Source organism: Schistocerca serialis, chromosome 11 (assembly GCF_023864345.2).
Source record: "Schistocerca serialis cubense isolate TAMUIC-IGC-003099 chromosome 11, iqSchSeri2.2, whole genome shotgun sequence".
NCBI lineage: Eukaryota > Metazoa > Arthropoda > Insecta > Orthoptera > Acrididae > Schistocerca > Schistocerca serialis.
The window spans coordinates 159,495,047-159,511,738 of record NC_064648.1 but is presented as its reverse complement, the minus strand read 5'-3'; the positions used below and the strand labels follow the sequence as shown (position 1 = coordinate 159,511,738).

The following is a 16,692-nucleotide window of genomic DNA, read 5'->3' as shown; positions in this document are numbered from 1 at the left end:
CAACAAAATTATGAACCTATTCGAAACTTTTTCCCCGACATCCTCCACAGTGATGAAAGGAAGTTAGATTATCGCTTTGATTTTCGGCGTCCACATTGTAAAACTGCTGCGCCGGGCATTGTGTTTGCATTCAGTATTATGCACAACGTAGCAAACATTGAGGTGTGTGAAGTACTTTTCCTAAAACTGAGCTGTTGAAGTTGTTCTACACATGGATGCCCGATTCTTCGAGGAATCTGTAAGGTACGGGGTTGCTCGTGTTTCCTAACTACTGATATTTCTTGCAACCGTAAATGTCTCCCGCTTCACGCAGCAGTGTAGTTAACTTGCACTAACTACTTATGTACATGTACTTTATCGCTAGAAACTGTTGCCATACTGCTGGGACATTGGCCTAGATTCTGTAGTCCCGTGGCTGGTGCCGACGTCGTGTGCACTGTCGCCTGCCTTCGGCCAAACTAGTCGCTTTGTTCCATGGCCACACGCCCGTAGGAAGTTGTTACGTTGCAGCGGCTGGTGCACGGGAATCGAGCAAAAAAATTCAGTGGGCACGTCAGAGGAGCGGCATTACAATCCCTCCGGCCATCCGGGTTCACCTGGAGCGTTGTTTCCTCAAACGGAATGTCGGGGTGGTTCCCTTTCTCATGTTGAACGTTAGTCTTCCGCCCTTCATAGGAAATTAGCCACACGACTGGAATATTTCCATCCTCCAGCTAGTCTTGTCTTGCCCATATCTTCATTCTATTCCTATCAGATTCATATACGACGGGTGTTCAGTAAGTAATGCAACACTTTATTGTACCAATTTCGTTTGGAAAAAAAAGCAGAATTTGTTGACACCGTGGAATATTCCCTCTTCAGTCCATATAGTTCGGATAGTTGGCGGCAATACACGTAACTTTACTGAGGTGCGTTCCCGGCAGAAAGCTGTCATGTTGAGTTTCTTTTGGCTGAAAGCCAGAGCACCGTATATATTAACAGGCGCTTGCAGTATGTCTACGGAGAACCGGCAGTGAAAAAGAGCGGGGCGAGGTGTTGATCATCACAACGAGGTCGTACTCCCGCATGCCACGCAGCTACGACTCCCGCAGTGTTGGAAAGTGCGGACACTCATTCGAGGTAACCACGCACACTCCTCGCTGCACAACTGGAAGTCTGTTGGTAGTGCTGACGCACCCGACCTGTAGTATGACGTTGACCAGTACACTGGTACCATGCGGGCATGCAGACCCTCCCAGTAGGGTGGCATAACGCCGTCGCATTGAGCGGAGATGAGGTTGAAAAATAGGGTTTTTACGCAGAAAATTATATATGACGTTATGGAAAATGGAAGTAAAAATCGTGTTACAGAAGTGCGGAAGATACGTGTCAGTAGAGCGCTTGTTAAGGATAGGCTAATGTGGAATACTACTTCAGACCAGAAGACAACACTGGCTGTGACTTTTTAACAATTGTTTCTTAGCCCAAGTCTACCTTGTCAACATTATTCGTCTCGAATTTCCTTCGAAAGCCGCTGTTCATACATTAGTTGACAGATTTCGTGAACTATGAGTTTCGCGGCATTATTAATCTCTAGTTTTCGATTCGCTCTCTGCAGTGATATGATATGTGAGGTCTCTGCTGTTGGGACAACACATGAGCCATCTATACAGCCGAGACAGTGATACTGTTCTGGCTGCGGGACTATCACAATTTATGCATTGGGTTGGTAATATTGAGAAGGTAACATTTCTTGAGTGAAATGTGCCTTTAAGCTTCTCTCTCTGGCTGCAAGATGCTGTTCGCCACGGTGGCACTGGCGTTGCCCATTCACTGGTTTCGGGTTAAGCGGAGTATAAATGGCCATTTTGTTGAAAACTTTTAATACTTTTATGCAACTGGTAAAGTTGGTGTAAGATTTATTGAGTTTACTATACTGGAAATATGTTTAGGTGCATAGGACTTTCTAGGATTTCAGAAAACATTCGTCTGTTACAAATTATTTCTCAAAACCTGTACAGTCATAAAAGGTTTCAGCACGATTTAAATTGTAATGGAAACTGTGCTGCCGAAATTAGTAGCCCAGGGATAACATTTGTGACTCTCGGTTACTCGTGCATGCGATACTCTCTGTATAACTAAGGAAGCGGGAGCTGTTACCACTGCTGATAGCAAGACCGTTTTGAGTCGTTTGTTGGACACTACTATCAACTATGTTCAGGCCATCACAAGCAACAAATACAGTCTAAATGTTATGGAAAAGCTTATTTGGGCTATCTTTTCCGTCAAGCGGCAGATTGTATCACACCTTTCGTTCAGGTGAGTGGTGTAAATATAAGAACGCTGAATCGGATGGAAGTTTAGATAAGTTTACCCACGAGAGCTCGTCACTTCGTGTTACATTTAGAGAGATTTGGCAAATTCAGATCTATTGGAGAAATGTCGTGCAGGGAAAAACAATTTGAGTGAACCAGTCAACAATGTATTGTGGAGAAGAGTACCTAGAATTGTATTTGTGGTACTATACATTGGAACTTGGTGTATATGCTGTCGTAACATTTAATGGTGGTCTTGAAGTAATGGCTGGTGAAGACTAGTCGGAATAAGCGAGCCGTACAAGGCTGAGGTACGCCTGAAAATTGTCTGAGGCTGCAAGATGTTTGAAGTGTAGATAATGAGTACCGTTCTGCCTAGTTTCGGCAATTGTTTATATAAAAATGGGAGTTTTAATTTGAATTACAATTTCTGAAGAAAGTTTTTCTCAAATGACCAGTTGCCTGAGAAACTATAGAACACTTTTTATTACAGTTAATTTATAATAACCTTATGCTATGGCATCTGTAGGATGGTAGCTTGTGTATTTCCAGTAAAATGCACAGAAACTCGAGTAAAAACGCAAGTAAGAAACAAAACAGAGAAAAATTAGGTGTAAGTACACAATGCATAAAAAGTTTCATTGGGTTCTCATGTAGTACTTGAGAAAATGGGTCTCGAAATTAGCAAATTTAACATTAGTGGGATACGCCATTTGTGCTCCCCTTAAAATAGCATACTATTTATATTTAGTAGCCGTGTTCGTTAGTCCGTGTCGGTTCGGTATACTGGAGATGTTTATTTTTGTAACATTGTCAAATGTCAACATTATGAGAAGTTTCATCTGCATGTGTGGAAGAGTGGAAGTGGAAGACGGATTGTAGCCCATTAAACACGTGGACTAAAATTATGGTAAACTTCCTTAATATGCCAGAAATAAAATGGGGGGGGGGGGGGTCCGAATTAAATCAGTGTGTGGCCGCACACGACACTGTATCACTGAAGAGTCGCACAGCTTGGTGATCTCTTCTCCCAAACAGGACCGGTGAAGATTTATCTAGCCTGTAGGTACTCACTATCATATGTGAATGCTCAGTGGTTAGTGCACCTGTCTGGCAAGCAAGAGATAGTGTCCCGCTGACAAGTGATCTCAAATTTATGTACTCGGTAGCAGCCTGCGTTATGCAGGTGCTTTTTCCACGACCCTGTCTACGAAAGATGGTGCCCTGCATTCTCTGTTGATTCGCAACCGTATGCAGAAGGCTAGAAGCTGAGATTTGCCATCAGCATTTCGCCGAGCTGTCAAATGTTCCACTCAAGTTGGCGATTATGTTATTAGCAGGCATGAGTTAGATTTTCAGCAAACTGGGTGGTTTCGATTGGATAGAATGTGTGTGTGTGTGTGTGTGTGTGTGTGTGTGTGTGTGTGTGTGTGTGTCCCTTTGTTTTGATGAAGTAGCTGGATGGTAAGAGGTAAAGGTATAGGTATGGCAATCTGCCAAAAATATGGGAACTAAGCCAGTGCAATCAGTGGCGTCCCACGCTCTATAACGTGATAGGCTGACACTGATGATGGTTGGCATATGCGTGTTTCAGCGCAGTGCGAGTCCTCGGCCGAAAGCACTGTCTATTGTCGCCCCATGTTTGTTTACGTGTCAATTTCTTAGTTTTTAATGTTTAATAGGAATTCCGCTGAGGGAGTTAATTGTTCAATTTTTACAGTCTCCAGAGCCTCTGCAACGTGTACGAGAGAACTGCAAACGAGTATTAGCGACTTCTACACAGTTTGACCCACTCATTCTCGTTTTGGTCAACGTGTTCTGCTTGCTACCTTACGGTGCGCATTATACCCGTATCACATGCCTCGTTGTAATCGATGTATTTGATCCATCTTTGTAATCGATGCTGTTTCGGCATGAACAGGCACGCGCGCCATAACCTCGCGAAGCGTCGCTAATGACTTCGATTTCCGGCGTAAATGTTACTTGACTGCTTGTTAGCTTACACTTCGTATTTCAGGAAGTCACAAATCTATATATGGGCGAACAGGGTGGCCAGTTCGTCATCAAATCAGAAAGCAACACGCCCGATAATATGCTGCGTAAAGCTGTGATGGACATTCTGGCTTTGTGGGCGGTCCTGTTGAACCACGACGATTGCAAAGGGATATTCTTAGGGCGCATTTCCTGCATTTGTAACAAGACATACCGTTCAGATGTTGGATAGCAATGCCATTTGCATGAATCTCTAGAAAGTGCTGACGAATTGAACCGTGCAGACATGCCACAGTACACACTACGCGTTCGTTTCATCACCCAGCACCTAAAGTTTTTTGTGTATTCACATAGCCCTGTAGATCAAAATTGCCTCACCAGACATGAAATTGAGAAATTTTGGTTTAAAGTCGATCATTTTCAGTGAGTGTACTGTGATCTTCAGAAGCTGTCTTTGCTGACCTCTCTACAATAATTGTTGCATTTGATAATCTGCTGCTGGTATGTAACTTAATGAAAACGATCGGTGTCAAATTGTTGCCTAAAAAAGCGCTGCGTTCGTACGACACTCATCGCATACAAAAAACGTTTCAGCTGCGAAAACAATGTTTGACGAACGACCCATACTAAGTGATAATGATATAGCGCCACTACGGACTTGCACGCGTATCAACACACTACAAAGCCATGTGCAACAATGGCGAGCAATTTAAAACTGGCCGTGGTTTCTGCAGCACCTTGTACAATTTGGTAATGGTTCCAGACCAACGAATAATCCGGAGAATAGCTCGAAAAAGGGTTTTGTTAGACAACCCGAAAGCAGATATACGGAGTGTGATTTTAACTGGAGACATCCAGCGTCCTGATAGATTTGCACGGCGGCTGCCACCTGTTGGGAGCCAGCGCAGCATAGCAGGAGCAACGAACCCACCAAGGTCGCCGTCTCGCAGGCCGAGGCCGTTACCCTAACCCACCTCTCCTTCTTCCCCTCTATTGGGTAGCTGTGCCAGTCTACAAGGTCTCTGGTTCGTTCCCTAGTAAATTCCAGGATTTTCTGACCTGTAGTTCAGCTGTGGGAGTTACAGTGCAACTGTTTCTAACGGTGTGCTGTTAGCTTTCTTGCCGTTCAGTACGATCGCATTGATACACGACTTATTCTGTAGTTCCTGATGCTCCGACGTGCACTGCCTGGCGACTAGGCTTCAATTTAGTAATGGGAGACTAAACACTACAGTTTTACAGTATGTCTGGAACACAGGAGGAGAGTAGATAATTTGAAGTGGCCTTTTGTGTGCACGACTTCAAAACTGCCAAGCGCGAGTCGACATCGACAAGGTTTTGGAAATCGACAAGATGCCGTACAGAATCGTAAGTTCGAACGAAGCTGTATGATAGCACTATGAATTCGTAATCGCTATTAAGGAGCTATCGTTTCTCATTATCACCTTGTTAAAGAAACATTACACTATTTTCCAGCAATTATGCAGACAGGTCTTTTAGATTTCCTGTTGCATCCTCCCGTGGTATTAACCAGCAGTTCATGTTAGAGCCGTTCCGGGGCGGGGAGTGCGCGTGCCCTGTGCCCTGTACCCTATCCGCCCGACAGTCGAACGACGTGAGTTGAGCCGACGAGCCTGGATCTGGTTTTTAGGCGGTTTCCCACAGCCCACTTGGAGAATACCGGCCTCGTTCCAAATTCCTCCCAGTTACACGATTTGCTAACATTTAGAGAATTTTCACTCACTTTCACACGAATAACACTACAGGCACGCAGTTGGTACACACATTCCGCCACGGGAAGATATTGGGCGGGCGAGAGAACCCTGTGGCGACAAGGTGATCAGGTCGCCCTTTACATTAACCATGTGAAATCCCGTTAATGGCCAAGGCAACCCAGGGCCGGTGCCAACGTTAGTGGCGACCATGTGGCTCACAGTATTGCAGTACGTTGCCGTACCTGAACCGGCACTGGTTTGTTACCTCTTAAATTCGATAACTGTTCTGTAGTAGTCTGTCCTGAGTGTTACAGTGAGCGCACCTTAACATTCTGAACTTTCTTGGTAAAATGTGAAACAAGTATCTGATCTTTACACTAATAGTTTACATTGACAATGGAGCTATAACGTACTGGAACCGATGTGCAGTCAAGAAACTGTATCCCGATCTCGGCTTCACGATACTAATGTTCTAAGCATTTTCCGCATTTGGTACCGAGGAAAGCATCTTGTCAACTGAAGCGCGTTAAGCAGTTTTTTTGAAACTGCTACATTGACAGATTTGTGGACTGTGATCTTCCAATTACGCAACCGATGAAAGACGACTTGGTGAGAGTTCGTTGCACCCACTAGCCAAGCAGGCCAGGTTTGTGGCTGCTTTGAGAGCACAAAATGCGCTGTCTAGCACATTGTTATTATGCGTTGGGCAGCGACGAATTCGTGGTGCACGCAGCCTATGAAAATACTCGACACACCATAAATGTCACTGTCTTGAGTGTGCGTAACATTAGCAATGACACATTTCGGAAAGAAAACGTTCGTATTAATAAGACTTTCCAGATTTTTCTCATTGTCGACTAGTTCAGACAGCGCAATTGTATACTACATATTTCGGCTTTGTTATGCTACATAATTATTACACATAGTGATGTATAATGGTTTTATTTCAGAAAACCGTTTGATGGAAAGTTTTATCTGAAACAAATGAGAGGTATGAAACTGCTCTATGCGTTGACTTCATTTAAATATAAACGCATTGCATTGTATGAGTAATTTCCGTTTCTTCTACTGTTAAATACTAATAGATTTGGAATAGGTAAACTTAAGTGACCGCTTGGTCTGAAGGTGATTTTGTTCCATTCCAGTCGTCCCGAATGTATCAAATAGTCAGTTTTAGGCATGCTAGTACATTGATAGGGTCTGTATTTGTAATCAGACTTCGAAATTGAAATGATAAATACATTTTATACCGTATCTGAAAATAATTTTTCCTTGAAAAGTGGTTTGCTGTATCAGCTTTGGCTCCGTTAAGTACGTCTACAGAGAATTTCCACTTCCCTTTGTTTGAACGTGCACACGAAAATATTACGTCTGCAATGAAGAACAGAATTGGCAAAGTCTGACAAGATACAGTTGCGTGTGCTGCAAAGTCGACAGTACGCGGAAAGTAATTAACGTCCTGACGATGAATTCATTAATGACGGATCAAAAGCTGATTGGAAGTATAGACGACTTCGAACATCCATTTCCCGAGGAACCATCAGTTCGTCTGACTTGTACGATTTAGGGAAGTCGCGGGCAAATGTAAACGTTCGTGGCGAGATAGAAGTTAGACACCATATTTCGTAATCGTAGTCCCATGCTTTATCTGGTTCAGTTGGACATTTCCAGTTTGAATAAATATCTCATTGGTGCTGAGGTAATTGTCCTCTTCGCTTCGGATGTCATCCTGGAAAAATTAGCTTAATTTTATGCCGTTAGGCACCAAACGAGTTTCACTGAGGCGACATGTCGTGGTACACACACACACACACACACACACACACACACACACACACACACACACACGGCAGTGCATCTGAAGAGCTCACTCGTTCTTCGGTGACTATCGTGGTCAAACAACGGGAACTAAGACTTCGAACGCGGAATGGTAGCTGGAGCTAGACGCACGGGGTAGTCAGTATTTAGAGATCCAGTGTCAAAAGTGTACCGAGAGTACCGAATTAGAGGCATGGCCTCTCACCACGGACAACGCAGTGGCAGATGACCTTCGCTTAACGACAGAAGCGGCGCTATCGTAGAGTTGTCAGTGCAGACAGACAAGCAACACCACGTGAAATAATCGCAGGAAGCAATGCGGGATATAAGACGAACGCATCCGTTAGCACAGTGCGGCTGTGGTAGCAGACGACCGGTGCGAGTGCCTTCGCTAACAGTATGACATTGCCTGGGCTCGTGACGGTAGACCGGAAAACAGTGGCCCTATCACACGAATCCCGATTTCAGTTGGTAACAGCTCGTGGTAGCGTTATCGTATGCGGCGCAGACACCACGAAGCCATGGACCTAAGCAGCTGGTGATCGCTCCATAGTGGTGTGGGCTGCATTCACATGGATTGACGGATATGGTTACTGAGACAGGTGTTAAGATTAATCAAGGAATACCCTCAGTTGCGAAACTGTCGAGTTGCAATTTACAATTTCTTTATTGATTACTTCAACCATTTAGTCATTTCTTTTATCACTTGACCAAGAACAGATCCAAAAAACTAGTAGGCATGAGTGCCTTTTCAAAACAATTTAATCTGCAGTTAACGGCCAAGCCATTTTACTTAACCCTTACTGCATGATTTTTTTTATTTTTCTGAAAAAAATGTTACAGGTTATGTTCGATGTTCTGACTTCATAAAAAAATGCTTAAAAAATTCTAAATCTTATGTAGGGGCGGTTATTCTAGAATTAAGGGTTTGTGCCATATATGGGACAGCATGCAGTAACGACTAATACCATGTGATACCAGTTTTGGGATTGATGATGCACAATGTGGAAAATACACAGTAAGATACGTACATGAACTAGCTGAACTCTATTTATGTAAAACAATTACTTTCTATTCATTACAATACACACATTTTGAGAAAATAACACATTGTTTCCATTTTTCTCTATTCGTTACGAACTTGATGAAGCAATTTCTCTCCTTATTCAAGCACAATGTTGTACTGCACTTCATACACGCTATATAGGATTTTCCATTGCATTCTGGATACTTGCAACGACCACGGTTTTCCAGCCAGATAGGCATGTGATGTATCCCATCCAGTCGCGCCTGACGCTGTGGAAGATCTGCTGTAGGTCCTCTCTTCTTCTTGCAGTCAAGCTGTTTTTGTATTTCATTGCTTGGCCTACGACGTTTCTTGGATAAGGATTTCCCAATTTTACAGAGGGCCTCTGCAACTGCGACCTTGAAATCAAGGGGCATGTAGTCCTTATTTCTTCTTCTCCATAACAGCCTGCTGTTCACACAAGCCAAGTCAACTAGATGAAAGAATATCTTCAAGTACCATTTCTTTGATCTGATTTGAATTCTATAATATCCTAGCATAGAATCTAATAGATCGACACCCCCCATGTAGTCATTGTAGATCATCACAGTGTGTGGACATGGTACCATTTTATATTCTTTTTCCTCCCTGAAAAGCCTCTTCATCTCTCCTTCTGGTTTGCGTCCAACGTAAGTTGACAAAGTGTTGACTACTTATTATCAAACCAGGAGACTACTGACAGTTGCACACTGTCTACTGTTGCTATCTTTTCCTCCATGCTGCCTCGACCATTCATCTTCATTGCTGCCTCCTTAGGTAAAATGCAACCACGTACTCGATTGGACCAGACTGCATGTTGTGCCATATCCGTCACAGACCTATTTTTCAGTATTATATGTATTCTAATGAACAAATATATAAACTTACCTCTTTATAACTGTCCACAGATGTCCTTTTTCCTCTGCAAATAATATAAACACTGAAATCAATCGTTTACTGTGCCTGATTGCAACTGTTTGTGTGACCAAACTTGGATGTAAACAGCTAGCAACACAAAGCAAAGATTCATAACACGTAATTCCTTACTCTCCCAACAGATGGCATACACTACTTGCACAGTTGCTCTTGACTGTGTGCCTTATCTGTCCCAACATGCAGTTTGGAAATATATTCTCAGATATGAGATTGACAAAGAGAAAAGTGGTATGTGCCATTTCTGGCACATTATGCGGTAAGGGGTTAAAACAGGCTTTGATAAAGCATTTAATAACAAAATTAAAACTTTCCAAGTAATGAAACAAAAACCATCAATTTGCATACAATTTCGCTACCGAACATGTAGGGAGCCAACTTCTTTAAAACCTTGGCACAAGAAGATATTAAATTACAAGGGCTCGCTAACAGGGAGGCGGAACTAGAATTTTCAAAGGATGCCAAGTAGATTAAAACAAAGTAGATACAGCCATTCGCTTTTTACAATAACTAACCATTTTAAAGCCACGTAATTTTAAAAACCCACTAATGAAAGGCAAACTAAACCTTTTTAAACAGTGGCCAAAAACAGTAAAATATAACCACTTAACATTTTACAATAACTAACAACTTTAATACCATGTCCTGCCACCAAAATGCCGTGGGATAGAAATAATTAACCGACTGGGTGTGAGGGCGGCCACAATTGTCACCCGAAGGATGCTCAGGCTAGAAGCGGACCAACAGACCCACAACGCCTCAAATTCAGCAATCACATCGACCCCACGCGAGGCTAGGGGAGGAGGAAGAATCAAATCAGGAACCATAATCCCTGCCCAAAAATACACTTCCTCCCAGGCAGTACTAATAAGAAGCTAAAAGATCACTGTCTATAATTACACCGGCGACAGGGACAGGAAACCCGAGCGCAGGGGGCCACAAGGCAGAAAAGACGCTGGTTGCACAAACCAAACTTCTTCAATTAACATCCAAGCCTTTAACCAACTTAACTTGCAGTTTATCAGAGAAACAGCAGGTGAACTCCGATGCAAAGGTTCCTTACACCCGATCGTGTACACGTCGCCACCGTACCCAACTGAGCGCAGTCTCGCAGCCACGCGCTCTGTCACCGGAACCCTCGTCTTCTCTGCACCCACGGCGCCGAAATACCACTCCTCAGGTTAGGCGAGTTACTAGTCCATCATTCCCGCCCCCGGACGGAAAATTTAAGACATCCGTTGCCGCTCCCACCAAGTAGTGACTCGGAACCACAGCCGTGGCCCCCGGGTGCTCATAGCAAGAGCTTACAGCCTTGTCCCGTCAACTCGTCCCACTCGTCTCGCACCACCAGGATAGACCACGAGGCTTCTCGGAACAACAGCCAACTCTCCAGCGCCACGCCACGCCGCGGTTTCTCTAATTCTTGATTTTAAAAACAGACCGACCGACTCGCCACAGCTAGGCAGCCAACCGGCCATCCCCCCCAAAGATTTTATTTCCGTACACAAGGCTAACAGGAAGCAACGACTCGATGATCGATAAGACCAGAGGGGAATCTCAAAAGAATCTTACGCAGCATAACGATAAATATGCAAGAATCAATTAACGATGGAATGGAAGGACTCAGAACAATCTTTACTGCGCGATATATGTTGAGAGCCGACACACGGCTCAGGTACGTTCGCCTACTTGGAGGAGACCATTTGCAGTCATTCCTGGACTTTACGGGACGTAATCGAGTGCGTGCACAAAATCCTACACCGGCACGACTGACGAATTACAGACGACTGTAGAGGCTGCAGGGGACTTCCAATGAATCTTAGTCCATGCCACTTCCAGCTGGTTCACTATGTTTTGCAAAAGGTGGTCTCATGGCTTGTCATCTCAGTGTTTTATTACGACTGTATGTATTCCAGGGTCCGACTTTCAATCCGTATCTTTCACCGCTAACTGTGCTGTCAACGTAAAAAAAAAAAAAAAAAATAATATCCAGTTCCGCCTTCCAGTTAATGTCAACCATTGGTGCCCCTCCCCTCCCAAAAAAGTCAGTTCTTAGGGCGGGGGAGGACAATAGCATACCGCTTCCAATATTCTTTCAATTTTTGAAAAGTAAACAGGGAAATTTAGTTTTGACCTCCTCAGTTGTCTATTAGCATATCATGAGCGTGGTAATTGGGCAGCCAACGAGCCTTACGCCTGCGTCGGAGATGCTTTTGTGTTAATTTCTGCTGGAAAGTTTTCATTTTGCCGTAATTTACTTTCTTAAAATTAAAATTTGTCTCCTAATTTCCGTCGAAGTGAACACATTATTAACACTCGAATCTTACCTCGATTAGGAAGTATCAAGTGATGTAAAAGCAATTTCGGGGTCGCAGTTCTTTTCTGTGGTATTTCGCGTATATTGTGGTAGATCGCACAGAATGAGTAGAATTCAGTCTGGTTTTACTGCGTTTCAACGAGAATCTGGAGTTCCGATCGCAGAGCTTTAACGCATTGTAGTTGTTCCACGGATCCTGTGAAGGAAAGCTGCTAGTGTAAAGGAAGGATTCTGATTACGGAAATCGTTGGTGGTTGATAGCTTTTTTTCTGGAAATTGTTAGATACCTGGTAAGTAATTTTGAGAGAATGTACGGCAAGGGGCAATGAAAATCTCGTTGCCATGCGAGGGCGCGGTATAGTATGTTGTGCAAAGCTCTGTCGTAAGGGAGTGTTGGGTAGCACGCTGAATCCAACTTGCTGAAAGATATTGGGGTATAACGGTAGGCAGTTTCTGGGCAGGTGTGCCACTTTGTAAATGTATATATCCGCTTGCAGTGCTCGCTCTTGACGCTAAAGCGACGTCAGCACAGCTCGAACCACACTTAGACTTGTCCAGCTGTAATTCAAAGAATAACATTGTACGTGCATTTTCTAGATTTCTGTACCGTGTTACACTCTAGACGTTGGCATTTCGTAGATACTTCCCAGAATGAACATCCCTTTGACGAAGAAAATACCGTGTAAACATTTCACATTGTTTTGTTGTAGAGTAAATACATTACAGTTAAATACAGCTTGTGACGCAAAAATTCGTAGCACGAGCTACGTTTATTATCCATAATGTATGATAAAGTAACAATTAGACGTATCGTTAAAGCAATCTAATATTTATACTCATAAACCTGCAAAAACCCACTAGCAAGGGCGGCCCATACGTTGGTTGTAGTGGGGTGAGAGACCTGGGATACGGAGTATTGTTGGTATTTTGGAAAACGAATGCCTGGCAGTAAGAAAATTCCACTCCCAAATCTGTTAAAAAAAACACGTTTTCTTAAAAAACCTATTTTCTGCCCCTTAGAGCGAGGCAGCTATTTATACAAAACTGTATCATTACGTCCCATAGCCACGTCATTTCTAACAGCGTATTGCGTGTAGACAAAAAAGCAAGGTCATTAGAATTTTAAAAACAACCGCAGAAGAAATAGCAGGCGTATTGGGGTGACGTGTGACGTCACGTATGGCGTCACGGATGAGGGGTGACGTCAGCGATAGTTGCGACGCTGCCGTGGCGCGGCGCCACAGCCGCCGGGGCTAGGCTTAATATAGTGAGAAGGCGCACAGTAGCAGCTCGGCTGGGGCCCCAGTGACGTCACAGCTCGCGAGAGAGAAAGGAGCGCCAGGTATGGACGCTGAGAGGCGCTGTTATTGTCGGACCGCGCAACCTCCGCGAGACAAGAGATGGTTCAGAGGTAATTTTACAGTGCTCTTAACACCTTAATTTGAGGGTCAATAGTCCCTGGGTTCCATCTCTGACCAGTTCGAATATTATGTCCCACTCACAACTTCTCTCACCTGGGGAAATATTTTCATATGAAACTCGCCAAGTGGCGCCGTAATTTGTTGTTAAACTCAGTAAAGCACCTCGTTCAAATAAGGCTTTTTCGTGGCGAATTGACTTTTTATACTAAAACTAACAACCTATTTGATTATTGGGAAATTCTTGAATAAACGTTAATTTTTAATATTTTCACTTAGCTTAAAACTCTTGTGGCATATATGGATGCGTACAAATATTATGAGAAGTGGTTTGCCACTCAGTAGCTGAAATTATTTTTAAAATGCCAATATTTCGGCACACGCTTTGAACTGCAGGGGCGTTATTGTTCTTGAGAGAAGTATCCTCTTTCAATATATAATATCGGTATGTGTATAAATTCTATGAAATTTTTGGTAAGGGACATAGTATGTGTCCCACGTAAACTGGTGTGGAGATAATTTAAATGTTAATCACATTTACCTTTCTGTGTCATATTAACTTGCAATCTACGCCAGTAGAGACTAGGAAGAACTTGTAGCTAAGCAGCAAGACGAATCTGTTCAGTACAAATTTGAATGTGACTGTATACACACACATACACACACACACACACACACACACACACACACACACACACACACACACACACACTCACTTCGGAGTGTCGAGTATAAAATCAAAGGTACTTTGTGACCAGCTTTCAATATTCCTCGACATTTATCACCTAAAGCAAAACATTGGCTCCATTTCAGAAAATATGAAATGTAAGTGATACGATTTGGTCAATTAAATGCTCACGATCTATACTTGCCCAGTAAAGAAAACTAAAGAGATAAAAGTTGCAAATGATGCTTGTGTCTTACTGCAACATTTTATTAATGAAGGAATTCTTATTTTAAGAAACGGGAGCGAGGTCAAAATGTTTCTAGTAATATCTGTTGCCTTGAGGAGTTCTATTACAAATTGATTCTCCAGAAAACACGCTCACTCGCACGCACGAGAGAGAGAGGTTGAATACTTCGTACTAAATAGTGAGAACGTCTGCATTTGTAAATGCAGATCTCCATTTGCATAAGTGATGTATACAGTAGTATGCCTCCTTCGTGTGTGTTGTTTAAGGAAACATTTTTTCGTAGTTCTTAAAGTATAATTGTTAGCACAAACACAACCAGTAGTGCCCACAAGAGACTTCCACCTATGTACTGTTGTTCTGCACTCTACTGTTTTTAATTTCGGGAAACATCTTAAGGACATGGGTGGATTCCAGAGCAGGAACAGTTATTAGTAATTGTTTCTTCTTGCCCACAGGTAGTAAACAGTCTTCTCGCTCGAAGTCGAAGCGCAGTCAGAAGATGCGCGAACAGAACAAGAAGGGTGCCGAGAAGGAAGGTACGGACATGGATGCATTCTCGGAAGCTCCTCCCTCTGCCCCCGCAGCCAGCCCCGCCCCAGCAGCGGTTGTGGAGAACGCCGCCACGCCTGTGGAAGAGCCGGCAACCCAGCCGCCACCTCCTGCAAATGTTCCCGCCAGGTGAGAAATCTCCCAGCTTTGATATTTGTAGTATTTGGCACCACTGTTGGTTGCTTCTCTTAATTACACCTATTTGTGGTACTTGTAGGCAGGGACAAATGGTTTTTGAGCCCGGAGGCTTGTACTGTCAACATTAGCCACATAGTTCAAAAATTTTAAACGTAAACTTCATTTTTATGACAGTGTGGCATAGATCAAGGTACACTTGGCTCATAAATAAATCTCTTCTGATATTGAAGCCTTGTGATTACACATACTGTCTAGTGTCACTCATTCTCTCTGTGCTTTAAGCTCAGACCTCTTTTTTTCCTTGCATTGCCACGAAACTTGTCAGACCGCGTTGCACTACCCAGTTGCATATTCACTAAATGATTTCAACATAGGGATATGCTGCATAATGATACAGAAATTGTATTAACAAGGGCATGCTGAAAATTAATGCCTCCTTTTTGTGAAAACTTTTAAAAGGTTATTAAATCAAACTAACTTACTGCCGTCATCTGCATATTTATTTCTCAACTCGCCCTGGTGACACACATTCCTCAAAGAGTGAACAGTTTGTTGATAGCATCACTGTAGAACATTTGACTTCATTGACAGGGCCACAACTTCACTTCTGCTTGCACTGTAAAGTGACATTTCGGAAACAGATGAAAATTGGATGGGGTTCAAGTTGGGTGGAAATGTTGGAAGGATGATTGATTGACAATGAGTCCGGATTGTTGTAGATGTCACAGTGTTCATGTGTGGCCTGGCATTGTGCTGATGGAGAGGGTGTTTCTTGTGTGGGCAGTTAGAAACTCAATTGCATCACACTGTATTTCATGTGCTGAGAGCTAAGTTAAACATAATCGTGTCACATGCTACAGTATATATCCCTTTAACGGGAAGCATGGCAGTTGACAGATTCCTATGCAGGAAGTCCAGTACCTCAACCAATTTTGATAACAGAATAAAAAATTTAGCACCTTTGCTTTTTGGCACATCGCTGTGGAACTACCGATGTGTTTGGCGGACCGAACATGCCTTAAATTTGTGGAGACTAGAGAAGATAGGCGAAAAAATTCATAATCTTTGTGTGTGCGTGTGTGCTTCTATCTCGGCACTAAATGTGCATATGGAATTACTCCATCAACTGCCTAGATTATGCTTGGTAAGATATGGCCTGAAATTAAATTTATCTTGTCTCTCCTGTAGGCTGTTACATTTCCTTGCCATTCTCCACTCTTTTCTACTTCAAGGGTTCAGCAGAAGAAAGTGCTAACTGCCACTTCAATAACAATTTCATCATGTAATCCGTATTTTTGAATGGGGCACATGGAGTTTGCCATATATAGTTCTAGGAAAATGTGTGCTCTATCTTAATGCACTATTCTGCGTTAGCACTATCTTTTGCTGTCTCCATTGTGTGCTAGAGCCCTTTCATAAAGTTTGAAAGCTATGTTTAGAGGAAGGTGGTGTCTGCGGTGTCTATCAGAGTGGGGTAAGGATTATACCCTTTGCCACTCATTATTCTTGGTAACTCTGGTAGTTGACTTTGGTCAGATCTATGCAAAAATTTTATTTAA

General features: G+C 43.1%; 1 protein-coding gene across 13 annotated transcripts in view; it reads left to right on the top strand.

Moving 5' to 3' along the window:
* Positions 1-16,692, top strand: part of LOC126426744 (eukaryotic translation initiation factor 4 gamma 1-like) — a 656,907-nt gene that overhangs the window by 573,953 nt on the left and 66,262 nt on the right. For all 13 annotated transcript variants that reach the window (XM_050088722.1, XM_050088718.1, XM_050088727.1 and 10 more), the window contains one exon: positions 14,902-15,124. In XM_050088722.1, the coding sequence (XP_049944679.1) occupies positions 14,902-15,124 (223 nt within the window). The remainder of the gene's footprint in view (positions 1-14,901; positions 15,125-16,692) is intronic.